The 26,397-nt window shown below is 47.8% G+C and overlaps 1 protein-coding gene across 2 annotated transcripts in view; it reads left to right on the forward strand.

Annotated features, from left to right (window-relative positions):
- LOC115545907 (glutamate receptor ionotropic, kainate 3) overlaps positions 1 to 26,397 on the forward strand; it is a 116,479-nt gene that overhangs the window by 72,951 nt on the left and 17,131 nt on the right. For both annotated transcript variants that reach the window (XM_030359403.1, XM_030359404.1), the window contains exons 4-11: positions 141 to 322; positions 3,919 to 3,972; positions 7,929 to 8,099; positions 10,106 to 10,249; positions 11,688 to 11,795; positions 14,996 to 15,109; positions 18,340 to 18,543; positions 25,826 to 26,049. In XM_030359403.1, the coding sequence (XP_030215263.1) occupies positions 141 to 322; positions 3,919 to 3,972; positions 7,929 to 8,099; positions 10,106 to 10,249; positions 11,688 to 11,795; positions 14,996 to 15,109; positions 18,340 to 18,543; positions 25,826 to 26,049 (1,201 nt within the window). The remainder of the gene's footprint in view (positions 1 to 140; positions 323 to 3,918; positions 3,973 to 7,928; positions 8,100 to 10,105; positions 10,250 to 11,687; positions 11,796 to 14,995; positions 15,110 to 18,339; positions 18,544 to 25,825; positions 26,050 to 26,397) is intronic.

Consider the following 26,397-nt stretch of genomic DNA (forward strand, 5'->3'; position numbering starts at 1 on the left):
CCCCCCAGGTCTAACCCTAGCTCCTCAGGTCACCTCCATAGTCCCCCCAGGTCTAACCCTCGCTCCTCAGGTCACCTCCATGCCCCCCCCCCAGGTCTAACCCTAGCTCCTTAGGTCAACTTCTCTCCATGGCCCCCCAGGTCTGATCCGGCTCCAGGAGCTCATCATGGCCCCCTCCCGGTACAACATCCGGCTGAAGATCCGCCAGCTGCCTCTGGACTCCCAGGACACCCGGCCGCTCCTGAAGGAGATGAAGAGAGGCCGCGAGTTCCGCATCATCTTCGACTGCAGCCACCAGATGGCCGCGCAGATCCTCAAACAGGTGGGGCAGAACCTCAAACAGGTGGGGCAGAACCTCAAACAGGTGGGGTAGAACCCCAAGAGGTGGGGCAGAACCTCAAACAGGTGGGGAAGAACCTCAAGAGGCTGGGCAGAACCTCAAACAGGTGGGGCAGAACCCCAAGAGGTGGGGCAGATCCTCAAACAGGTGGGGTAGAACCTCAAGAGGTTGGGCAGAACCTCAAACAGGTGGGGTAGAACCCCAAGAGGTGGGGCAGAACCTCAAACAGGTGGGGAAGAACCTCAAGAGGTTGGGCAGAACCTCAAACAGGTGGGGCAGAACCCCAAGAGGTGGGGCAGATCCTCAAACAGGTGAGGCAGAACCTCAAGAGGTTGGGCAGAAGCTCAAACAGGTGGGGCAGAACCCCAAGAGGTGGGGCAGATCCTCAAACAGGTGGGGCAGATCCTAAAACAGGTGGGGCAGATCCTCAAACAGGTGGGGCAGATCCTCAAACAAGTGGGGCAGATCTTCAAACAGGCGGGGCAGATCCTCAAACAGGCGGGGCAGATTGAGGAGGGGGGATTGGTGGTGATGGAGGTGGAGGAGGGTGATGTTCGTGGAGGAGGGGAGGGTGGTGGAGGTGGAAGAGGGGAGGGTGGTGGAGGTGGGGAGGGTGGTGGAGGAGGGGAGGGTGATGGAGGAGGGGAGGCTGATGGAGGTGGAGGAGGGTGGTGGAGGCGGGTGGTGGAGGTGGAGGAGGGGAGGGTAATGTGGTGGAGGAGGCTGATGGAGGAGTGGAGGATGGTGGAGGGGGAGGAGGGGAGGGTGGTGGAGGTGGAGGAGGGTGGTGGAGGTGGAGGAGGGTGGTGGAGGTGGAGGAGGGGAGGGTATTGTGGTGGAGGAGGCTGATGGAGGAGTGGAGGTCACTGTGATTTGCAGTACTTGTATATATGCTACTACATCTACCTTCTAAAATGTCTTCGGGGTCCGGAGCAATAACAAAAGATTGTAAATGAAGAAATAACAACACATTAAAGACAGGAAAACCGAATCAATAGAAAGGAGGGTATGGAATCACAGAGCTGTAGGTGAACCTCTCGAACACGGACTAGTTGAAATCAGTGGGTAATAATCAGCAAACGGTGGACATCGGCCTGCTGATTGGATCTCCTCTCTGTAATTCAATCTATTATCTGATGTTTCATCATTCTAAGTTTCTCAGAGGACCTGTCCTGACTCTTCCATATCCATCCATTTGTTGGATATGGAAGAGCAGTGACGCACATAAGCACGTCACTGCTCTAGCACTAAAACACGTAGCTAAAACACAGAGCTAAAACACCAAGCTTAACACAGATCTAAAACACCCAGCTAAAACACCTAGCCAAACACCTAACTAAAACACAGAGCTAAAACACAGAGCTAAACATCTAGCTTAAACACCTAGCTTAATCACCTAGCTTAACACAGAGCTAAAACAACCAGCTGAAACACCTAGCCAAACACCTAACTCAAACACAGAGCTACCAAATTTAGCTAAAACAACTAGCTAAAGACAGAGCTAAAACTAGTTAAACACCTAGCTAAACGCCTGGCAAAAAAAACCTTGCTAAAACACCTCGCTAAAACTCCTAGGTAAACACCCAGCTAAACATCTAGCTAAATCACCTAGCTAAAACAACAAGCTGATTTTCTGTGTATGCTACGATAAACTGGGCTCCTTTAGAGCACTAACTAGATGGCATTCCATTAAAGCTCTTGTAGCCTCCCTTAGCCCGTTAGAGCTTAAAGTCCCTGGTGGTTATCATGTGTAATCATTGAGAGCTTTTACTCCGGGGGTTCTGTTAGAGCTCTTGCCTGCTGATGAGGGTTCCTTTAAGACTCTGTGGCCGTTTATTGGTGTCCCTTATTTATGGGTGTAGAGGTGTTTGCAAGCTGGAATTAAAGTGGAACATATCATTTAAACGCATAATTAAGGCTCTAATATCTGCTTAATCGAATAAGCAGCTGAGGCTCAATGGCAGTAGAGCTTGCATGGTTAGAGACCACCACTAGTCCGGTGGTGGTTAGTGTATGAGGTGGTTAGTGTATGAGGCACTGTGGTGGTTAGTCTATGAGGCACTGTGTTGTGAGGAGTGGAGGGGGTTAGTGTGTGAAGCCTGGTGCTGGTTAGTGTAGCCCGGTGCTGGTTAGTGTAGCCCGGTGCTGGTTAGTGTAGCCCTGTGGGGGTTAGTGTAGCCCTGTGGGGGTTAGTGTAGCCCTGTGGGGGTTAGTGTAACACTTAGGGGGTTAGTGTAGCCCTGTGGGGGTTAGTGTAGCCCTGTGGGGGTTAGTGTAGCCCTGTGGGGGTTAGTGTGTGAAGGTGGTGTAATCTCCGCTCCATTCCTTGGGCGGGGTTGGCAGCAGTAGAAGCTCCAGCACCAACATCATCATAAGCACTGCTCCGCCCTGCAGGAGACGATGCAATCAGGCAGGAAGCGGACGTGTTGAGGGGGCGGCGGGCCTTTCAGCAGGCAGGAAGTGGACGTGTTTTGGGGGGGGTGGCGGCATTTCAGCACGGAGGAAGTCAGGATAAGGAGTCGTGATTAGCCTCCACCCTCTGGTCTGAACCGGCTGTAGGTGATCCTCCACCCTCTGCCTCTGCCTCGTTAACAGCCTCCACCCTCTCCCTCTGTCTCGTTAACAGCCTCCACCCTCTCCCTCTGTCTCGTTAACAGCCTCCACCCTCTGCCTCTGTCTCGTTAACAGCCTCCACCCTCTGCCTCTGTCTCGTTAACAGCCTCCACCCTCTGCCTCTGTCTCGTTAACAGCCTCCCCCCTCTGCCTCTGTCTCGTTAACAGCCTCCACCCTCTGCCTCTGTCTCGTTAACAGCCTCCACCCTCTGCCTCTGTCTCGTTAACAGCCTCCACCCTCTGCCTCTGTCTCGTTAACAGCCTCCACCCTCTGCCTCTGCCTCGTTAACAGCCTCCACCCTCTCCCTCTGTCTCGTTAAAAGCCTCCACCCTCACCCTCTGTCTCGTTAACAGCCTCCACCCTCTGCCTCTGTCTCGTTAACAGCCTCCACCCTCTGCCTCTGCCTCGTTAACAGCCTTCACCCTCTCCCTCTGTCTCGTTAACAGCCTCCACCCTCTGCCTCGTTAACAGCCTCCACCCTCTGCCTCTGCCTCGTTAACAGCCTCCACCCTCTCCCTCTGTCTCGTTAACAGCCTCCACCCTCTGCCTCTGTCTCGTTAACAGCCTCCACCCTCTGCCTCTGTCTCCTTAACAGCCTCCACCCTCTGCCTCTGTCTCGTTAACAGCCTCCACCCTCTCCCTCTGTCTCGTTAACAGCCTCCACTCCTCTGCCTCTGTCTCGTTAACAGCCTCTAGGCCTCGGCCTCGTTAACAGCCTTTCGGCCTCGGCCTTGCCTTGTTAACAGCCTCTCGGCCTCTGCCTCAACCTCGGCCTCATTAACAGCCTCTCGGCCTCGGCCTCAGCCTCTGCCTCGTTAACAGCCTCTCGGCCTCTGCCTCGTTAACAGCCTCTCGGCCTCGGCCTCGTTAACAGCCTCTCGGCATCTGCCTCGTTAACAGCCTCTCGGCCTCGGCCTCATTAGGATGTCTGTTCTAATCCTCAATTGTCTTCTTGTGTCTCCAGGCCCAGACCATGGGGATGATGACCGAGTACTACCACTACCTCTTCACTACCCTGGTAACCTAGTACTACTTACCCATAATACTACCTAGTGCTACATATATACCCAGTACTAAACCTAGTACAAAAAATATTCTCAGTACTATACCCCTTGCTGTATTTATCAACAATATTATAACTCCTATTAGTGTTTCTGCATATGTACTTTGCTGTACCTATGGTGTACGACATATAATGTAACTAACCCTAGCCCAGCCCTGACCCGGTATAGGTTTGGGTAAGGGCTAGCCCTAAGCGCCTGTATCAGGTAGGTATACCACTGTCCATATAATGTCTATATAAAAAGACTCAAGACTCACCTGTTCATAGTCCACCTCGACTCTGCATAGCCACCCTCCCCCTTCTGGCCACCATTGTACATTGCATTGTATTGTGTTGGATTGTATTATAGTACTTAACTGTGTAGCAACTGCAGTAGCTGCTATCATTGCTGTAACACAGGGAATTGGTTAGCCTAGTGATTGTGGTACTTGCACTTGGTTCTATGTAGGGCTGCAACAACGAATCGATAAAATCGATTACTAAATGCGTTGGCAACGAATTTGGTCGTCGATTCGTTGTGTCGCACGATTAATAAGTTACTCATAGGCACAGCACTGTTTACAGCCAGCCGCCGACAGGTTGGTTCATGGTTCATGCACGCCCACAGCGAGCTTTAGTGTGAGCGACCACAGCTTGTATTTTGGTCATATCTTAAAACTGGACTGTAGGCCTACATAAAAGTGTTGGACCTTCACTGTCTTTGGGTTAAAACTCCTTCAACTCAGTATCCGTCTAGTCCAACCGAAAACTCTGTCAGCTGCTGCTGCTGTAGACGTTGTGCAGACGGGCTCGGAGTCGGCACCGCGTGCATCAACAGTCATTCAAAGCAGCAGTAGTAATCACGCAACCGGACGGTGTAGAAAGTCCCGTCAGTTAAAAATAGTAATGCAGTTTTTAAATCCATGTTAAAATCGGCAGGATATAGAGCTAGTTAGCTTAAAAACTAACCAATGGTCACAAACAATGTCAAATGTGATGTGTTCAGGTCGGCTCAGTTATATGATTGATGCGTTCAAATGCAACAGAAAAATAATAATAATAATAATTGAGAGTTTTCCGAGTAATATAAAATAGATAGTAAAGATAAAATTATGACCTGTTTAATGTCCTATCTTGAACTATCATCTTATCAACAATTAAAGCAATATTACAAGTTCTATTTCAAGGAGTCTCGAAAATGGTATCAATAGGTTTGACCGGTTAACCATGGACATCCCTTATATACATATAAAAGTATATCTACATATAAAAGTATATATACATATAAAAGTATATATACATTGTATGTTTTTTTTTGTGTTATCCCAGTTATGTTTTTTTAATTTTTTTATTATTTAATATTACTTTTAATAGTTCCGGGACGTTGGAGCAATAACCTGGTGTTTTTACACTTCAGTCTGCACTGTGAATTTGAAGTAATGTTCAGTCTTTGAATAAAGAAGTGGCAATTCCAAATGTTTCTTTTTTTTATCCGATTCATCGATTAATCGAAAAAATAATCGACAGATTAATCGATTATTAAAATAATCGTTAGTTGCAGCCCTAGTTCTATGAACATCCTAACTGTACCGACAGCGATATATTGTTGCACTTCTTTTGACAAATGTACTTATTGTAAGTCGCTTTGGATAAAAGCGTCTGCTAAATGCCCTAAATGTAAATGTAAATGTGTACACTGGGTCAGGCTTAGGGCTAGCCCTAAGCGCCTGTATCAATGAGATGGATCTGTTTGCTTCCATTGATTGTTTGGTCAAGTCAGAGTCTGCTGACGGTGTCTGTGGAGTTTATCAGCTGTAGATCAGAGGGATGTGGTCTAAACGTCCCAGTTCCCCTAACAGCACACATGGAAGCCTCTCTATCACATGAACTGGTCTGAACTGGCTGCTGTATGAACAGTAGTTGTACTCTGTGTAGACCAAAAACACACGCTACCAGGAGGAGTCTGAGGAGCAGGTTCAAAACCCGCTCCGCCGTGCCCATGGGATCGGTCCCCTCTAGCTCTCGCTCTGGGTCTCTACCAGCCCACATCCCTCTCTCCCTCCTCACTGCTGTCTCTCTCTCATGCTCCAAATTCTCTTTTATTTTTCCATCCTTCTCTTTCTTTTCTCTCTCTCTTCCCCTATCTCTCTCTCTCTCTCTCCTCTCTGTGTATCTGTACGTGTCTCCCCCTTTCTCCCTTCCCTCTCTGTCTCTCTCGCCCATCTCTCTCTGTGTCTGCCTGTCTCTCTCTCCCCTCCCTCTCTGTGTCTCTCTCTGTGTCTCTCCCCTCTCTCTCTCCCCCTCCCTCTCTCCCCTCCCTCCCTCTCTCCCCCTCCCTCTCTCCCCTCCCTCTCTCCCCTCCCTCCCTCTCTCCCCCTCCCTCTCTCCCCTCCCTCCCTCTCTGTGTCTCTCCCTCTCTCCCCTCCCTCTCTCCCCTCCCTCTCTCTCTCCCCTCCCTCTCTCCCCCCCTCTCTCTCCCCTCCCTCTCTGTGTCTCTCTCTGTGTCTCTCCCCTCTCTCTCTCCCCCTCCCTCTCTCCCCTCCCTCCCTCTCTCCCCCTCCCTCTCTCCCGTCCCTCTCTCCCCTCCCTCCCTCTCTCCCCCTCCCTCTCTCCCCTCCCTCCCTCTCTGTGTCTCTCCCCTCCCTCCCCCAGTGTTGTGGTAATGAGATGTGACGCGCTGTGGGGCTGTGACTCGTGTCCACGAGGCTGCAGCTTTCCTCTGCTGATGGTGCGGCGGCGGCCACACGTTACTATTCCACCCAGCGGTCCTGCTTATTGCCGCGTTGCAGCTGCAAAATAAAGAACATTATTAACGGTAACATTACCTTTAGAACGGGAACGCTGCCCACGGAGCGCCGCGGCGTTCTGCCGCCCCTCCTGAAGCGCGACGGCTCCGGAAGGCACGCCGGCTCCTGATGGATGCTCTGTTAAGAAGATTAAAAGTGGCGGGTCGGTCTGACCCCGCGGTGCCAACATGCGACGCCTGACTGTTTTATAGTCCACAGGAGGGGGGGTTATTAGAGCGTGAAACTGGGGCAGCTAATAACTTCCATGTCCTGTGAAATGGGTCTGTCACCCGCGCCTCCCTTCACCCCCTCCCCACGGCCGCCGGAACCCCGAGCTGGAGCGAGAGCCTGGGTCTGAGCCCCGCCCAACGGCCCTCAGACCAGTGGCCCTCAGACCAGGAGCCCTCAGACCAGGGGCCCTAAGGCCCTCAGACCAGTGCCCCTCAGACCAGGGCCCCTTAGGCCAGAGGCCCTCAGACCAGTGGCCCTCAGACCAGGGCCCCTTAGGCCAGGGGCCCTCAGACCAGTGGCCCTCAGACCAGGAGCCCTCAGACCAGGGGCCCTAAGGCCCTCAGACCAGTGGCCCTCAGACCAGGGCCCCTTAGGCCAGGGGCCCTTAGACCAGTGGCCCTCAGACCAGCGGCCCTCAGACCAGGGGCCCTCAGGCCCTCAGACCAGCGGCCCTCAGGCCCTCAGACCAGAGGCCCTCAGACCAGTGGCCCTCAGACCAGCTGTCCTCAGACCAGGGGCCCTCAGGCCCTCAGACCAGCAGCCTTCAGGCCCTCAGACCAGCGGCCCTCAGGCCCTCAGACCAGCGACCCTCACTCCAGTGGCCCTCAGACCCTCTGTGACATTCTGCCCCCAGCCCGACCCCAGCCCCGCCCCAGAAGACCCTCTTTGACATCACGCCCAAGCCCTGCCCCCGGCCCCTGCCCCGCCCTAGAAGACTCCCTACAACGTGGGGGCTCTGGAAAGGGTCCCTGTGCTTTGTTCGGCCTCTATGAAATCCCCAAACACTCTTTTAAATTGAATGATAATTGTTGTGTAATTAGTTTGTGTGAACCCTGAATGTTTGACACTGTCTTCGTGGTGAGACCTGTCCCGGTTCATTAAAGGTTGAATAAAGGCCATGACCTCTGTCCTCAGGACCTGATGGCCATCGACCTTGACCCCTACCGCTTCTGTGGGGTCAACCTGACAGGCTTCAGGATCCTCAACGTGGACAACCCCCAAGTGGCCTCCATCGTGGAGAAGTGGTCCAACGAGAGACAGATCCCCCACAAGGCCGACTCCGGGCTGCTGGAGGGAGTCATGACGGTAGATAAACACCTATCTTACGTTTATACACTAACTCAGACACTCTTAACTTAACATTTGACGCTTACCTTAAATGTATACACTGACTCAGACATTCTTAACTTCACTTTAGACACTTACGTCACGACAGTAGATTTACACTTAGCTTTAGTTTATAGACCGACTCAGACTCCGGGTTGCTTGAGGGCGTCATGACGGTAGACCCTTAAACATTATACACTTACCTTAAGTTTACACACAGACTCAAATGCTCCTAACTTAACATTGTACACTTACCTTAAGTTTATACCCTGGATCATACTCCGGGCTGCGGAAGGGGGTCATGACGGTAGACCTATTATCATTATACTCTCAAGTTTATAGACTGACTCAGCCACACTTAACTTAACATTAGACACTTACCTTAAGTTTATACACTGACTCAGACTCCGGGCTCTTAACTTAACATTATACACCTATCTTAAGTTTATAAACTGATTATACTCCGGGCTCTTAACCTAACATCATCCAAATATCTTACGTTTTACGTCAGACGCTCTTAACATTATACACTTATCTTAAGTTTATACACTGAGTCAGACGCTCTTAACTTAACATTAAACACTTATGTTAAGTTTATACACTGAGTCAGACGCTCTTAACATTATACACTTATGTTAAGTTTATATACTGAGTCAGACGCCCTTAACTTAACATTATACACTTATCTTCAGTTTTTAAATTGAGTCAGACGCTCTTACCTTAACATTCAACACTTATCTTAAGTTTATACACTGAGTTAGACTCCGGGCTCTTAACGTAACATTATACACTTATCTTAAGTTTATACACTGAGTCAGACACTCTTAACATTACATCATACTCTTATCTTAAGTTTATACACTGAGTCCGATGCTCGTAACCTAACATTATATTATCTTAAGTTTATACACAGTTTCAGACGCTTTTATCTTAAATTTATAAAATGAGTCAGACGCTCTTAACTTAACAGTTTATACTCTGAGTTGGGCTCCGGGCTCTTAACTTAACATTATACACTTATCTTACGTTTATACACTGGGTCAGACACTCTTAACATTATACTCTTATCTTAAGTTTATACACTGAGTCAGATGTTCTTAACATTACATTATACACTTATCTTAAGTTTATAAAATGAGTCAGACGCTCTTAACTTAACATTAAACATTTATCCAAAGTTTATACACTGAGTTAGACTCCGGGCTCTTAACTTCACATTATACACTTATCCTAAGTGTATACACTGAGTTAGAATCCGGGCTCTTAACTTAACATTATACACTTATCCTAAGTTTATACACTGAGTCAGACTCCGTGCTCTTAACTTCACGTTGCTCACGGCTCAACATCAGGAAGCTAAAGCTAACATTCCATTAGCAGTCCAATTTTCAGGAACTTATTACAGATTTTTTTCATGGGGTAATATCTACCAGATCTTCCACTTGGAGATAAAGATATGCATATTGGAGCTCGGTTGAACCTATTAACAGCAACTTAATAACCCCCCCCCCCCCCCCGCAGGATATTAGCTTTGTGAGCACATTAATGAGTATCTGTGCACTCGTTAGCCCGGAGCTCGTTAGAGCAGACAGGGAGGAGGTTATTGGATCACCAGACTCCGTTTACTCAAATCCCTTCTTTCCAATCTCACGGCCAACGGTTTAAAACCAATAAACGCAGGCAGTGGCTTGTTATTGATAAGGCCATGTTTACACCCTGCCCATAACCAGGTAGTGAGGTTATTTAAATAGTTGGATTCATTGTCTTTGTTTGTAGGTTCAATCCATAACTTTCGGTTTTATTGAGATGTGCTTAAATCATGGCTGATCTGAAGCCAGCCTGGGAGAGTGGGTGTGGCCCGGTTTGAAAGGACCATTGGGGATTTTGAAAGGTGTTGTGGTGTTAATAAAGTTCCCTGGTCGCAGACAGACGCTGTGACAGGCCCGTCGGGTGTTGTGGTGTCAATAAAGTTCCCTGGGTTGCAGACAGACGCGGCGCTGACCTACGACGCGGTGCACATCGTGTCCGTGTCCTACCAGCATGCGCCCCAGATGACCGTCAACTCGCTGCAGTGCCACCGGCACAAACCCTGGAGGTTCGGGGGCCGCTTCATGAGCTTCATCAAGGAGGTGACCCCACACACTCTGACCTCTGACCTCCGTGGACCTCTAGTGACCTCTGTAGCTATGTCCCACTAACTCTTCATATCTGTATCTATGTCTCTCTCTCTCTCTCTCTCTCTCTCTCTCTCTCTCTCTCTCTCTCTCTCTCTCTCTCTCTCTCTCTCTCTCTCTCTCTCTCTCTCTCTCTCTCTCTCTCTCTCTCTCTCTCTTTCTCTCTCTCTATCTCTGTCTATTTATTTTACTCTCTCTCTCTCTCTCTCTCTCTCTCTCTCTCTCTCTCTCTCTCTCTCTCTCTCTCTCTCTCTCTCTCTCTCTCTCTCTCTCTCTCTTTCTATCTCTCTCTATCTCTCTGTCTTTGTCTTTCTCTCTCTCTGTCTCTCAGTATCGCTGTCCCTCTATATCTCTCTGTCGTTGCTGTTTCCTGTCTTTGCTGTTTCCTGAGTCTTTGAGTCACTCCATGATGGACAGAGAGACGGTGATCTGAGTTGGTCTCTCTGGAAGGACATGAGAACTGGGCCTCTTCTAGGTTCTTAGTCTTAGTACCGGGTTCTTGATCTGTTCTGAACACCCCAGAGATCTTGTGGTGGTTCTGTTCTTCTGCTTCAGTTGGGCGTTTGTGGACCGGAGGGTTTATGTGGTGCTGTGTGTATTGTAGTGTCAATTCTCGTGTATTATTGCACTGTTGCAGGGCGTGTGTGTGTGAGTGTGCATGTCTTTGGGTGTGTAGTGTATAAATGAGTGAGTATCTATGTATTGTAGTGTGTGCTCAGCAGTGAGGCCATCATTAATTAACTCTGGGCGGGGGGCGGGGGGCGGGGCGCGGGGGGGTTGCTGCGGGCTTTCAGTTGAAAATTATAATTAAAACCAAAACAGCCATTTCACTTGTCCTTTAAATGCAAGGGTGCGTGTGTGTGTGTGTGTCTGCATGTGTGTGCGGTCATGTGTGTGTGTGTGTGAGGGTATTTTTTTATTGGTTTGTGTGTATGTTCTGTGTGTGCTGTATGTGTTTGTGTGTGTGTTTTGTTTGTCTGTGTGTGTGTGTGTTTGTGTGTGTGTGTGTGTGTGTGTGTGTGTGTGTGTGTGTGTGTGTGTGTGTGTGTGTGTGTGTGTGTGTGTGTGTGTGTGTGTGTGTGTGTGTGTGTGTTTGTTTATTGGTGTGTGAGTGGGCGGTCAGTTTGCTTACATTTGTACATTTGTTTGTGTTTGTTGTTGGTTTTCTTTGTGTGTGAGAAGCGGGAGGGAATGTTTGTGTTCATTGTGTTAATGGGTTATTGTGTTGTGAACACACCCCATCCACACACATGATTCAGCTTTACAACGTATATCTATTGTTGTATATTATATCATAAAGGTATTATCTATGTATTAATGCAAGTAATGTTAGATACAGAACAGATGTAGATCTATAGATCTGGATCTAGATGGATGTGTGTGTGTGTTCCAGTCCCACTGGGACGGCCTGACGGGCCGACTGTCCTTCAACAAGACCACTGGCCTGAGGACTGACTTCGACCTCGACATCATCAGCCTGAAGGAGGATGGGCTCGAGAAGGTGGGGGCACCGCCCGGACACCACCCAATACATGCATTACATCACCCAATAAATACATTACTAGTCCCGGACACCACCCAATAAATAAATCAAACCACACACACACACCCTGAACACACACACACCCTGAAATACACACACCACCCTGACACATACATCACACCACCCTGACACATACACACACCACCCTGACACATACACACACCACCCTGACTCATACATCACACCTCCTCCACCCCTGCCCTACACCCTTCTGCTGGTTCCTTCTGCATCATTCAGAATTAATTTAGTGTTTACTCCAACCGACGCACAGGGCTGGCTGGCTGTTGATATTTGGATTAAGGCCTCCCGCCTCCAGGTCGTGGCTCTAATGCTATAGTAGCCTCCAGGTCGTAGCTCTAATGCTATAGAAGCCTCCAGGTCGTAGCTCTAATGCTATAGAAGCCTCCAGGTCGTAGCTCTAATGCTATAGTAGCCTCCAGGTCATAGCTCTAATGCTATAGAAGCCTTCAGCTCATAGCTCTAATGCTATAGAAGCCTCCAGGTCGTAGCTCTAATGCTATAGAAGCCTCCAGGTCATAGCTCTAATGCTATAGAAGCCTCCAGGCCATAGCTCTAATGATATAGACGCCTCCAGGTCGTAGCTCTAATGCTATAGAAGCCTCCAGGTCGTAGCTCTAACCCTATAGAAGCCTTCAGGTCGTAGCTCTAATGCTATAGAAGCCTCCAGGCTTCTCCAGGTCGTAGCTCTAATGCTATAGAAGCCTCCAGGTCGTAGCTCTAATGCTATAGAAGCCTCTAGGCCGTAGCTCTAATGCCATAGAAGCCTTCAGGTGGACTGTGGAGTCTGGGTCCATCCTGTGGCTGAGTGTTAAACACCCTGACGGGACAGCTGGACCCTGGAGGCCCTGATGTAAACAACATGGAGACGGATACGTCCAACCAGGGTGTCTCAGGTCCAGGTCAATAGGTCACACAGAGAGCTTCAGGTCGTGGCTTTAATGCTGGCGGATCGAACAACGTCGGCCTCCCTCAGAACCATCAGAACTATCGACAGTCCCACAGAAGATGGATTCTGTGGTTCTAAACAGCGTCACTCAGCTGCTAACCAGCAGGGCTGACAGCCGGTTTGAGCCGGTGCTGGGATCATAAAGCAGATTGGATTAGGCCCACATTAGGGTGTTAATTTGGCTCTCCTCTTAACGATGGTTTGAGGTAAGGATGGATCTCCCCTTGTCACTAATGAGGCGCAGAGAGGAAGCTGAACAAGACTAACTCAATTGCATCATTAATCCCCCGGGACGCTGTTCCTATACACCGTGAGATCTGAATACATTATGGATTCATCACTTCATAGATTAGGAATTCACTTTGAACACATGCTGTCACCATTCCAACGGGATGATACTATTTTAATATGATGTTATAATAATGTATATTTACTTCCTCTCACCACAGCCTCTCAGAGACGCCCTTGCTAGCGCTGTTAGCTTCTCTGCTCTCTAAATCCTGCGGCCAATCGCGTCGTTCATCTCCCTCCCAGAGACAGGCTGTGGATTTCAGGATGTCGCCATGGAAGCCAGTCTCGCAGACACAGGAAGACAGTTATCTAGGGCTAAGCCTGGGCTAAGCCTGGGCTAATCCTAGGCTAATTGAATATTAGCCCAAGTTTCGAAGTGAAAGAGCAGGTCGCCAACGTTTTAATAGCTTGTTGGAGAGAGAGAGAGAGAGAGAGAGAGAGAGAGAGAGAGAGAGAGAGAGAGAGAGAGAGAGAAAAAAAGACAGAGAGAGAGAGAGAGAGAAGCCCTCATAGAAAATAACACCCCAACGGTCTAAAAAACTAAGTATCTTAAATTAGTTCAGCTTTTTTCGTAATTGGCCGCAATTATAAAAAATATTCCAACGGAAACGGAAATGTCTTACTGAGGCAGCTGGGAGGTCCCTGTGGCAGAGAGAAACTCCTGATAATAATATAAATATGATAATAATATAATGTTATGGGAAGTAGTAGGATGGAATAGAGAGGAATGAAAAGGAAAGACAAGAATATAATCGAAACCAATAGAGCATTGCATTGGAAAATAACATTTGAAAATAATTTATTTTAATGGAATGAAAAATATAAATAAATAAATGAATAAATAAATATTAAACTACAACAGACTTGAACAGGATGGGTTATGACACGATACGCTTGGTTGTAACGGACATTATATAACGGAAAGGAAAATTAATAGAATGCACAAGAACAGAAAAGAAAGAATTACAACACATTATAAATGAATAGAACCAAGTAGAATCGTATCTCACAGAACACATTAGAACTTAATTCTCGTTTGCCTCATCAGAAACATTCTGGAGGGGAGGAATCGCAGGGAAACACATTTCCCATTTAATGCGGTGTCTTGCGGACGGGCTGGGAATGGCTTTGTGGAGGAGGGAAAGCGCGCCTTGCAAATGGAAATTGTTAGCGACAGCCACAGGACTATTTGTGGTAATAATACGGTGCAGAGTGTCTCTCTGCGGCACACAGCCTCACCCCAGGGCAATCTTCCCGGATTTGTTGAAATGGCGGAGACGTTCCGTTGGATGAGTCACAGCATCCAGCGCGGGGTGATCCAACCGCTGCCGCATGCTGGGCTCGTCCAATCAGCACGGAGCTCCTACAACCATCCTCGGAGGGAAACATTTCCTTCCAGACCTTACAGAGCTGGCGCGTTCACCGCTCCTCTTTAATGCTGCTCCCTGCCAGGATTAAGAGGTCTCTGCACCCTGAATGGAACACACCTCTCTCTAGCATCGCTGCTCCCAGGTCCACCTATCGGGTTGTAATAGAACAGTGAAAGCACCCTGACAAGACAATGTTATTATCTTGTTCTTGACCCTTTATACATAATGCAGGGCAAGTCTAATCACCACAACAGTAGCTCAACCTTAACTAAACCGAAAGGTTTAGTTAAACCGAAAGGTTTAGTTAAGGTTAGGTAGTTAGTTAGTTTCGTCCTGCAGTAGTAGTGGACTGTGGTCAGTCTGTGGTCAATCTGCAGTGGGCTGCAGCCCTGCTGTGCTCTCTAATACATCCGCTAAACGCTGCGTCACATCCTGGTGTCTTTGAGAAAGGCCTGCCCTGGTACTAATGCAGTGGCGTTGGGGAGGTCAGGGTTAGGGTTAGGTCAGCCTCATGCTCTCCTCGTCCCCAGGTGGGCAAGTGGAGCGCGTCCGGAGGTCTGAACATCACCGAGCTGCCGAAGCGTAAAGGGATGAACATCACCGACTCCCTGGCCAACCGCTCCCTCGTCATCTCCACCATCCTGGTAGGTCCGCACACACACACACACACACACACACACACACACACACACACACACACACACACACACACACGCACACACACACACACACACACGCACACGCACACATGCAGCACGCACACAGACGCCCTGCCTGACCTTGGTGTTTTCTTTCTGTCCTTGAGACGCAGAGAGGGCCAGCAGCATCATGCTAATGTTGCTAATGTACCTATAGCTAACATGCCACCATAGTCTTCTGATTATTTCTCATTTCATACTTTATTATCATCTTTTTTAATATTTATCTGGATTTATTTATTTATAAGGACAATGAATGAATGGAGTCATAGATACATTCCTCCGGCACGAAGCTTAATAACATCTTCAGATTCACTCCTCCGGTATTCTCCAGGACAGACGGTGTTTGTATCTCCTCAGTGCCAGTGGTTCAGGAGCAGAGGAGGGCCAACGTCTCCTGGAGACGGGAGCTGTAATGTGACGGAGCACTGTATAAATAACTGACTGCTCCTGTGCTCGGCTGCTCCTCTATCTCCTGCTCCTCCATTGTGTTTAATCCTGCCTGCCGCGGACAGATTATGCGCGGCTCTTTGTCAGGCCTCTCCAGGGCTGAGCCAACACAGGTCTCTTCTAGAAACACAATCAACAGCAACAATGGTAAAGACTGTCATTATGCTTGCCGCCACGCGCAGGCCTGTAATTAGGACCAGCGAGGTCCTCACAGGCTTGTAATCAGCGCCTGCCGCTCCCTGCTGGGCTAATTCTACCTTCCAGAGACAGCGAGACGGACCGAGGAACTGCTCAGGAACCTGGGCTCAGCTGGGCCGAGGGACGCTCAATCACAGCCACGCTCCAAACCGTTAACAGGGAGCAGGTGTAAACACGTTAACAAAAGAGAATCAGATGATATAACTGTTGATGTCAAATGGATTCAGATGAATTCAAATGAGACATGTTGCCATGTGCATTGTCCAAAAGGCATGTGGTTGCACTAGCCAAGCCGCCGTGTGTGTGATTTCCCGAGAACAATTTCTATACGTGTACCAACTTTCACAACTTGTTGTTCACACCTTGTGAACGGTGGACGTCGGCATTTTCTCCCCCCTGACGTCCGTTATAAACAACAGACAACTCTATTGAGAACCCTCACATTCACTTCCAATATTAAAAAGGATATATTATAACAATTAATAATCTTAAAAAGTATGCACTGTTTGGTCTCTAAAAGTAAATATATGCAGACCTTTTGGTCATGGTTCGATGTTTACCACTCAAAAACTGTACGAGTAAATAAGTAGGAAAATGACGAGGCAGAATAATAACAAACATGATAACAATAGATGATATTTGAGATGAGATGATAACAATAGAAGAATAGTGTTGCAGCCACACTGATAAGGGGAGGTCATATGGATTCAAATTTTCCGGGGATTTCTAATTAATGCAGATAATCAGATAATCATGTCATACAAATTCAGATATTCAGTTGATGTCATTTGGAATCAGGTGATGTCAAATGGATGAGATGATGAAATCAGGTATAATTAAGAATAAGGTTTTTATTTTGAAACTTGTTTTACAAAAGTTTCAACATTTGAACGTATCCAGAGGACATGCCTCTTGATTCAGGGCGGTGGTATCATTAAACTCAATCATAAAACAGGATCTTCTTCAGTCGCCGCAGAGAGCGTGTGGAATATCATTTCCCAACCAAACTTAACGACGTCGTTTCAAACTGATCTCAGCGGTGCGTGACGTGGCCCTCTGACAGTTTTACAATGATAACTTCTGAGAGCAGATTAAGATAATGTCTTTCCCCTTACATTAATTGTTTGCACTCCATTGCCTGTAATGTGTGGGGGTGGCTCTCTGTAACATGCTGGGCTGGCAGCCTCTCCCTCGTCAGCTGAACACAGCAAACCTTTGGGAATAGTGGGAAGTCTGAAACAGATGGTAATGGCTTTCTTTTTTCCTTAACATGCAACAAACCTTTTTTTCCCATTTTGAGTTAATTGGACAACTTTAGACAACAAAGTTTTTTGGGAGCTAAGCACTTGCTCCCTAAATGCGTCGTCATCAAGTATTCATCGCACATTACTTATTCAACTGGCCGTACATGTAACCGCGCGCTTTTGTTTTCAGATGCCAAGCAATTAAAGTGTTTGTAGGGCTCTGCTCCATTTTCAACATCTGTACGAACCGTGAAGATATTCTGCAATGCATTATTTAGAAGAATTAAACAAAGGGTCCGCAATGAAGAACGTGGACGGATGATAATCGTTCTTATTCCAAAACAAATTCTCTCAATCGAGACGTATTTATCTCTTTGTCCCCATAACTCTAAAGACACCATTAATGCAGAGAGGAAGCTGGGATTGTTTCTAGTCTTTATAAATATCTCACAAAGGTTACAGCAAATGACACCTTCTGAGCTGTGTTCTTAAATGATTCATGTGGACATTGTACTTTGGGCTTATGCATGCAGAGCTTGTTTTAAAATGCACAGCCATCGCTTACCTTAGAAAATATCTGTCAGAAATCCCAACTGATCGCACTAGACACTATATCCATTAATTATTAACCATTGATAAGCTGCTCTCATCCTCTCTAGAGAGAGGGATGGGAAGAGATCAGTGACAGGTTTTCCTTTTTGATGTTTCCTGGAAGCGGCAGGGGTCCTGAACTGAACCTGTTCTATGGTTAGCATCCATTAGCAGAGAATAAAGAGCAGCGTTTGGTTATCCATATAAAACATATTAACAGAGCCGAGCATCAGCTGAGAGAGGCTGCTTTCTACTCTGTGGATAGAATTTAATACTCATTCTAATCTATACATAGGCCTTTTTTTATGATACATTTATTCAAACTATATTGTTATTTAATTTAACATTCATGTAACCTGCAGAGAGGAGCTGCTGGAGTTTTTACATCTCTGTTTTTAGACAGAATATAATCCTATTAAATGTATGTATAATAAGGATGTGTCTCCAGTCATCTTGGCAGACATGTTGCAGCTGTCATTTCCCAGCATGCTGCGGTAACACAGTACATGTTCTGGTCGTTAATGTGAGGAGCCAACCTCAGCACTCCTCCATATTTAAACGGCGCCGCCTCCGCTGTCACTTCCTGTTATAGTCGACAGGCGCTCATCGCTCCGATCGCTTTGCTCCCATTAAGTTGCTGCGGCGAGGCGATAGAAGCTGACCTGGTTCTCCTGTTTGTGGCCGTCTGGGCAGGAGGAGCCGTACGTCATGCTTAAAAAGTCTGACAAGGCGCTGGTGGGGAACGACCGCTTCGAAGGCTTCTGCATCGACCTGCTGAAGGAGCTGGCCAACATCCTGGGCTTCTCCTACGAGATCCGGCTGGTGCCCGACGGACGCTACGGCTCGCAGGACGACAAGGGCCAGTGGAACGGCATGGTCCGCGAGCTCATCGAGCACGTGAGTCTACGTGAAGAGGGGCTCTATGTCTCTATCATATCCTCTAATGCACTGTACACCTGAGGAGAGGATGCATAAAGAGCTTTACACTGTACACCTGAGGAGAGGATGCATAAAGAGCTTTACACTGTACACCTGAGGAGAGGATACATAAAGAGCTTTACACTATACACCTGAGGAGAGGATGTATAAAGAGCTTTACACTGTACACCTGAGGAGAGGATATGATATATAAAGAGCTTTACACTATACACCTGAGGATATGATAGATAAAGAGCTTTACACTGTACACCTGAGTAGAGGATATGATATATAAAGAGCTTTACACTATACACCTGAGGAGAGGATGCATAAAGAGCTTTACACTATACTGCCCTACAAAGGCAAAGTGCAGTAACTACGTATTTTGCCAAAATTGAGTTCAGACTGAAAATGGGTTTTATAACACCTTCTTTGTCTTGAGACAAAAACTATTTTTCTTCCTATAAAGGTATTAATTGAGAGTATCACCACTATTGTACCTGAAACAGGTTTGGCCGGCCAGTATGAATACTTTGAAGGCATTTTTCTCAGTTTCAATGTTGGCGTAGTTACTGCACTTTGCCTTTGTAGGGCAGTATACACCTGAGGAGAGGATATGATATATAAAGAGCTTTACACTATATACCTGAGGATATGATATAGAAAGAGCTTTACACTATACACCTGAGGATATGATATAGAAAGAGCTTTACACTATACACCTGAGGATATGATATAGAAAGAGCTTTACACTATACACCTGAGTAGAGTATATGATATATAAAGAGCTTTACACTGTACACCTGAGTAGAGGGTATGATATATAAAGAGCTTTACACTATACACCTGAGGATATGATCGGAGCTCTACACTGTACACCCGAGGAGTGGATGTGATATATAGAGTTCTACACTGTACACCTGAGGAGAGGATGTGATAAAGATCTCCAAGGGCCAGTGGAACGTCGTGGTCTACGAGCACATTGAGCATGTGAGTAGAGCATATATAAAGGACTCTAAGTTTGGATATATAAAGAGCTCTCTAAGTTAGAATATATAAAGCGCTCTACATATATACAGCTCTACTTTAATGTTATACAACTGAGTGAAGCCCTGTGGTGATGGTGCTCTAAGTTACACAGCTGAGTAGAGCCCTGTGGGTATGGTTTATACAAAGCTCTAAGTTATACTACTGGGTTGATCCCTGTTGTTACGGAACATAAAGCGCTCTTAGTCAGAGATTTGAGTAGTGAAAACTGTCTAGAGAATTGCTTAATAAATACACTATATTTATATAGAGCTCCACAGTGTATATAGAGCTCTACAGTGTATTTAGAGCTCTAAAGTTAATATAGAGCTCCACAGTGTATATGGAGCTCTACAGTGTATATAGAGCTCAACAGTGTATATAAAGCTCTACAGTGTATATATAGAGCTCCACAGTGTATGTATAGAGCTCTAAAGTGTGTACAGAGCTCTAGAGTGTATATAGAGCTATACAGTGTAAAGAGCTCTACAGTGTATATAAAGCTCCACTGTGTATATATAGAGCTCTACAGTGTAAAGAGCTCTACAGTGATTATAGAGCTCCACAGTGTATATAGAGCTCCACTGTGAATATAGAGCTCCACAGTGTATATAGAGCTCCACTGTGTATATATAGAGCTCCACAGTGTATATAGTGCTCTACAGTGTATATAGAGCTCTACAGTGTATATAGAGCTCCACAGTGTATATAGAGCTCCACAGTGTATATAGAGCTCCACTGTGTACATATAGAGTTCCACAGTGTATATAGAGCTCCAGAGTGTATATAGAGCTCCACTGTGTATATATAGAGCTCCACAGTGTATATAGAGCTCCACTGTGATTATGAAGCTCTACAGCTCCACTGTTTATATATAGAGCTCCACAGTATATACAGTATAGAGCTCCACAGTGTATATAGAGCTCCACAGTGTATATAGAGTTCCATTGTGATTATGAAGCTCTACAGCTCCACTGTTTATATAAAGAGCTCCACAGTGTATATAGTGCTCCACTGTGCATATAGAGCTACACTGTGTATATATAGAGCTCTACACTGTAGAGTTGTGACAGGAAGAGCAGGTGAAGTTGACTCTATGCGTGTCCAAGGTGAGGTTGTGTAGCATGATGGATGTAGACACATGATGGATGGAGCACAACCAGACCTCTGCCTCCTTCCTGCAAACAGCTCACATCAATAACAACATGGAGGGAGAGAGGCAGAGACAAGGGAGAGAGAGGCAGAGACAAGGGAGAGAGAGGCAGAGACAAGAGAGAGAGAGGCAGAGAGAAGAGAGAGAGATGGAGAGAGAGAGTATGTTGTTATATCAACTGGCAAGAAGATTTTTGAAAACAGTCATCACACCAAAGCAACTGTGACAGTGTTTTTAGATAACCTCTTTCCCCATCCACCTCCCTCTCTCCTCCTCCTCTCTCTCTCTACCTCCACCTCCCTCTCTCCTCCTCCTCTCTCTCTCTACCTCCACCTCCCTCTCTCCTCCTCCTCCTCTCTCTCTCTATCTCCACCTCCCTCTCTCTACCTCCTCCTCTCTCTCTCCACCTCCACCTCCCTCTCTCTACCTCCACCTCCCTCTCTCCTCCTCCTCTCTCTCTCTACCTCCTCCTCTCTCTCTATCTCCACCTCTCTCTCTCTATCTCCACCTCTCTCTCTCTCTCTCTCTCTCTCTCTCTCTCTCTCTCTCTCTCTCTCTATCTCCATCTCCCTCTCTCCTCCTCCTCCTCTCTCTCTCTATCTCCACCTCCCTCTCTCTACCTCCTCCTCTCTCTACCTCCTCCTCCTCTCTCTATCTCCACCTCCCTCTCTCCTCCTCCTCCTCTCTCTTTATCTCCACCTCCCTCTCTCTACCTCCACCTCCCTCTCCTGATACCCCGCCCTCTCTCTACCTCCCCATATATATATATATATATATATATATATATATATATATATATATATATATATATATATATATATATATATGTATAAATGTTTCTTTTTTCATTTTATTAATTCATTGGTTTCAATAAGTTCCCATCATATTATAGAAAACATGACTGAAGTCAACTCCATGATTGAATGTGTGTTTCAGAACCGAAGAACTCTGGGAATAGTTTGTTGGGAGCCGATGAGCCGCTGGCTCTGGTCCAGAGGGAAAGCTCTCTGTTCTTATCGTTGACTTATTTCTCCTCCTGGTCCGCATGACCAGGGAACCATCACCAGCCCTCCTCTGGAAGCTAAAGCGTCTCCATTTAGTGCTCCAGCGGTTCCTTAGCCCTGTCTGGCTAGATAAGCTGATCGGGAGTCAGCCTGGCCCGACTCTTATGCTGGCTCCCGGAGGGTATAGCGGGCAGCACCAGGAACTCACGATAGCTACAACAGCTACGATAGTCATGGATTCCATCTTGGTTGAACCACAAACAGCCTTATCTCCTCCATCCAGCCAATAGAACACTAGCTTCCCCTCTGCTCTTATCCTTTCCAATCAAAGTGTTTGAAACGTTGGTCTGTCTGTAATATAGTTTACCACGTAGGGTCGACTCAACACCACACATAATTCAATATCACCCTCATTTGGTGCACCAAGTGCTGAGAGAAGGGCAGAAATAACGTCTTTCCGACATTTATATGTTAAATTTGTTTCACGTTTCCATTTTTATTATGCTCTGAAAACTTTGATTTCCATCCTATCTATTTGTGTCCATATTAGTTAGCTTGCTAATATTGTGCTAAAAATAGCTCTGGCTAGCTCTAGCTAGCTAGCTCTGGCTAATACAGACCATTCCGATGACATTCCAGACAGCAGACTCCAGCATCCAGCAGGGGTGATTCACATCAAACAGACCATGTTTCTACCTCGCCCACATGCAGACACAGAACACAGAAACCCTCCAACGTGAAGCCTACTTCATGAAGGAGAGGGACTAAACATGAAGCCACTTGATGAACTGAACCCAACAGGAGCTCTTCAGGTCTTCTGTGGCTACCGTCTGTCCCAGGGGGAGCCTCTGAAACAGAAAGCTCTCAGAGACCCAGCAGAGGGTGCTCAGCGACACCGCCCACCCTCGGTAATATATGTTGCTCTGGTGGAAACTTCTTTACGATGTTGACATTGGCAAAGCAACTGCGATCCTCCTCTTGGTATGAGTCCATGGCGGGTGTCACTGATGTATTCAGAGGGCTGTGAGGTGATGGAGCAGGCCTTGTTAAACTTGATTTAGTTACAATAGATGTGCGGTTGAATCATGTTGACGGCTGGCGTTAATAGGAGGCGCCACAGCCCATTTGGTGTGGTTGATGGTGATTAAGGAGGCTTCCCTCCGCCGTCTCTCTACAGATCTTTGTTCGCTGTGCTGATGGAAAATGCTACAGCTACCCCTCAGGGCGCATTAGGTGAGCACCTCTGGATGTCTGAATGTACATACTGCTTTTATTTATCACCTGCCCTTAAAACTATCTCCGTGCATGGAAGGGGAAGTCATGTTAGACATGTGGAGTGAACCAATATCAACAGATAAATATTACCATTAATCTAAACTCTCAAAATCCAAATCTGCTGAGATCCAGAGATCTTCATGTTGTGATGGATAAAGTTAGGGTTAGGAACAGTGGGAGCAGCAATAGTAGTAGTAGTAGTTGTGACCTGTGATTGGTTGTTGATTTGTGATCTGACTTCCTGATCACTTGTCTGAGGCGGGGAAAGAGAGGGGGGGTTTGTATATCCGACTGGGGATGGGCTAGGCTATCGCTAGGCTATTGCTAGGCTATCACAAGGCTATTGATAGGCTATCGCTAGGTGGTATCGCTAGGTGGAATCGCTGCTACACTGGAACCACGTCCATGCAGATCCCCCTGTCAACAGTTGAACACACCTGAACACACCTGAACACACCTGAACACATCTGAATCCTCTACACCTTGAGGTATTCTGTGTTTGGCTGAGAGGATTCTTGGACAGTGAACCTCTAGGGAACGGCCCACTGTTCTGTTGAGGCCCGTTGGCCGTCCTCGCTGTTAAAGGCTCAGCTGACATCTTTTAAAGGGGACGCATTATAACACCTGGTGTGAGTGTGATTAGCCATAAAAAATTGCATCACTAGTGGGCGTGTCCACCTTTGATGTCAGAAGAGGCTGATTTCTTTCCAAATGGCTTGTAGCAGCTAATCCCACTCACACCTGCTGTCATGATATGTCCCCTTTAACGGTCGATCTCTTGATCTGCCGAGTGTTAGGAGAGAGGAGGTTCTCCTCTCCGTCCCACAGAGGAGGAGGAGGAGGAGGAGGAGGCTTCAGCCCGACAAGGCCTTTCATCAGCACACCCCTCCTCTCCTTCCTCCTCCTCACCTGCTCCTCTTCCTCCTCTGGTAGTGAGATCCTGTGTCTGTCGACGGCCTCGCTTCGTATCGCTGATGAAAGGCTGAGAGCTGAGGCTGATGAAACGCTCCCCTCCCTCCCTCCCCCTCCCTCCCCCCCCCCCCCCCCCCTCCTCCCCCCCGGCCGTCAGACGCTGATTCTCAGATGAAGGCTCGCAGCCGGGCCGTTTGCGAGCATTTGAAGGAGGAGGGAGGAGGAGGAGGGGACGTTTGAAAATACAAGGTTCACAATGAAACGCCCGCCCTCCTCAGTCTGTTTGAAGCTGAGCGAGTCTGCCCCAAATGGCAGGCCGACGCCGACGCACTCATGGTGATGGAGCCGGGCCGGCTAATGCAGGGCTAGCCTACAAGCCTCGCCTCTATTGCAGGGCTATTCTTGTAGCCGAGCCTCTACGGCAGGGCTAGGCTACAAGCCTTGCCTCTACTGCAGGGTTAGGCTACAAGCCTCGCCTCTTCTGTGGGGCTAGGGTGAGGAAGAGCGAGAGGGAGAGAGAGAGAGAGAGAGACAGAGAGAGAGAGAGAGAGAGAGAGAGAGAGAGAGAGAGAGAGAGAGAGAGAGAGAGAGAGAGAGAGAGACAGAGAGAGAGACAGAGAGAGAGAGAGAGATACACAGTGAGAGAGAGAGAGAGAGAGAGAGAGAGAGAGAGAGAGAGAGAGAGAGAGAGAGAGAGAGAGAGAGAGAGAGAGAGAGGGAGACACAGCGAGAGAGAGAGGGAGAAACAGTGAGAGAGAGAGGGAGAGAGAGAGAGAGAGAGGGAGAGAGAGAGAGTGAGAGAGAGAGAGGGAGACACAGTGAGAGAGAGAGAGGGAGACAAAGTGAGAGAGAGAGGGAGAGATACACAGTGAGAGAGAGAGAGAGAGAGAGAGAGAGAGAGAGAGAGAGAGGGAGACACAGCGAGAGAGAGAGGGAGACACAGTGAGAGAGAGAGGGAGACACAGTGAGAGAGAGAGAGAGAGAGAGAGAGAGAGAGAGAGAGAGAGAGAGAGAGAGAGAGAGAGAGAGAGAGAGAGAGACAGTGAGAGAGAGAGAGAGAGAGAGAGAGAGAGAGAGAGAGAGAGAGAGAGAGAGAGAGAGAGAGAGAGAGAGAGAGGGAGACACAGCGAGAGAGAGAGGGAGACACAGTGAGAGAGAGAGAGAGAGAGAGACAGTGAGAGAGAGAGAGAGAGAGAGAGAGAGAGAGAGAGAGAGAGAGAGAGAGAGAGAGAGAGAGAGAGAGAGAGTAAGAGAGAGAAGGAGACACAGTGAGAGAGAGAGAGGGAGACACAGTGAGAGACAGAGGGGAAGACACAGTGAGAGAGAGAGAGAGAGAGAGAGAGAGAGAGAGAGAGAGAGAGAGAGAGAGAGAGAGACACACAGTGAGAGAGAGAGAGAGAGAGAGAGAGAGAGAGAGAGAGAGAGAGAGAGAGAGAGAGAGAGAGAGAGAGAGAGAGAGAGAGAGAGAAAGTCCATGCAGTGCCCTGCTCTCTGTCTATGCTGATAGGCCGGTGACCCCCCCTTGCCATTAGCCGCCACTGTGCGAGCCGCAGCTGCAGCTAATCCTTAGCGCCACATGCTACTAAGAACACTTCCTGTTTGACCTTTGTCACATGACCAGCATCAAAGCCCTGCTGGGTCCAGGAGACGACATGATCCTGATAGCTGAGTTTCATCCAATGGGGCGAGCCCGTCGGCCCCCCCGAGGGGGTGTGAGGCGCGTTGGAGAGTAGCTAAAATGGCTGCCTGGTTTTGTTCTGCTGGGGCTGCGTCCGGTCGTCCTTTAGTCCTCCATGAAGCCAGGCGACTGGGATCATTTGATCCTGTGGTCATGTGATCATGTGGTCATGTGATCATGTGGTAATGTGATCATGCGTCCTGTGTCTCCCAGCGAGCTGACCTGGCCGTTGCCCCCCTCACCATCACCTACATGAGGGAGAAGGTGGTGGACTTCTCCAAGCCCTTCATGGGCATGGGCATCAGCATCCTCTACCGCAAGCCCAACACCACCAACGCCGGCTTCTTCTCCTTCCTGAACCCCATGACCCCTGACATCTGGGTCTACATCCTGCTGGCCTACCTGGGCGTCAGCTGTGTGCTCTTTGTCATCGCCAGGTACGTCCCAGACACAAGGTTCTTAGTTACATCCACGTGAGATCCCCTGTTCATCTGTGACCAGCACGCCCGACCTGCACCATCCTACGCTTATTAATATCCTGTAACCCCTTACCCTAACCCTAACCCTAACCTTCAAACCCTAACCCTACCCCTTACCCTAACACAACCCTAAACCTCACCCCTGACTCTCACCCTAAACCCTAACACTAACCCCTAACCCTAACCATAACCTTAACACAACCCCAACCCTAACGCTAACCTTCAAACCCTAACCTTAACCTTCATACCCTAACCATAACCTTCATACCCTAACCCTAACACAACCCTCACACTAAACTAGCCCTG

The sequence above is a fragment of the Gadus morhua genome, chromosome 6 (assembly GCF_902167405.1).
Source record: "Gadus morhua chromosome 6, gadMor3.0, whole genome shotgun sequence".
Lineage (NCBI taxonomy): Eukaryota > Metazoa > Chordata > Actinopteri > Gadiformes > Gadidae > Gadus > Gadus morhua.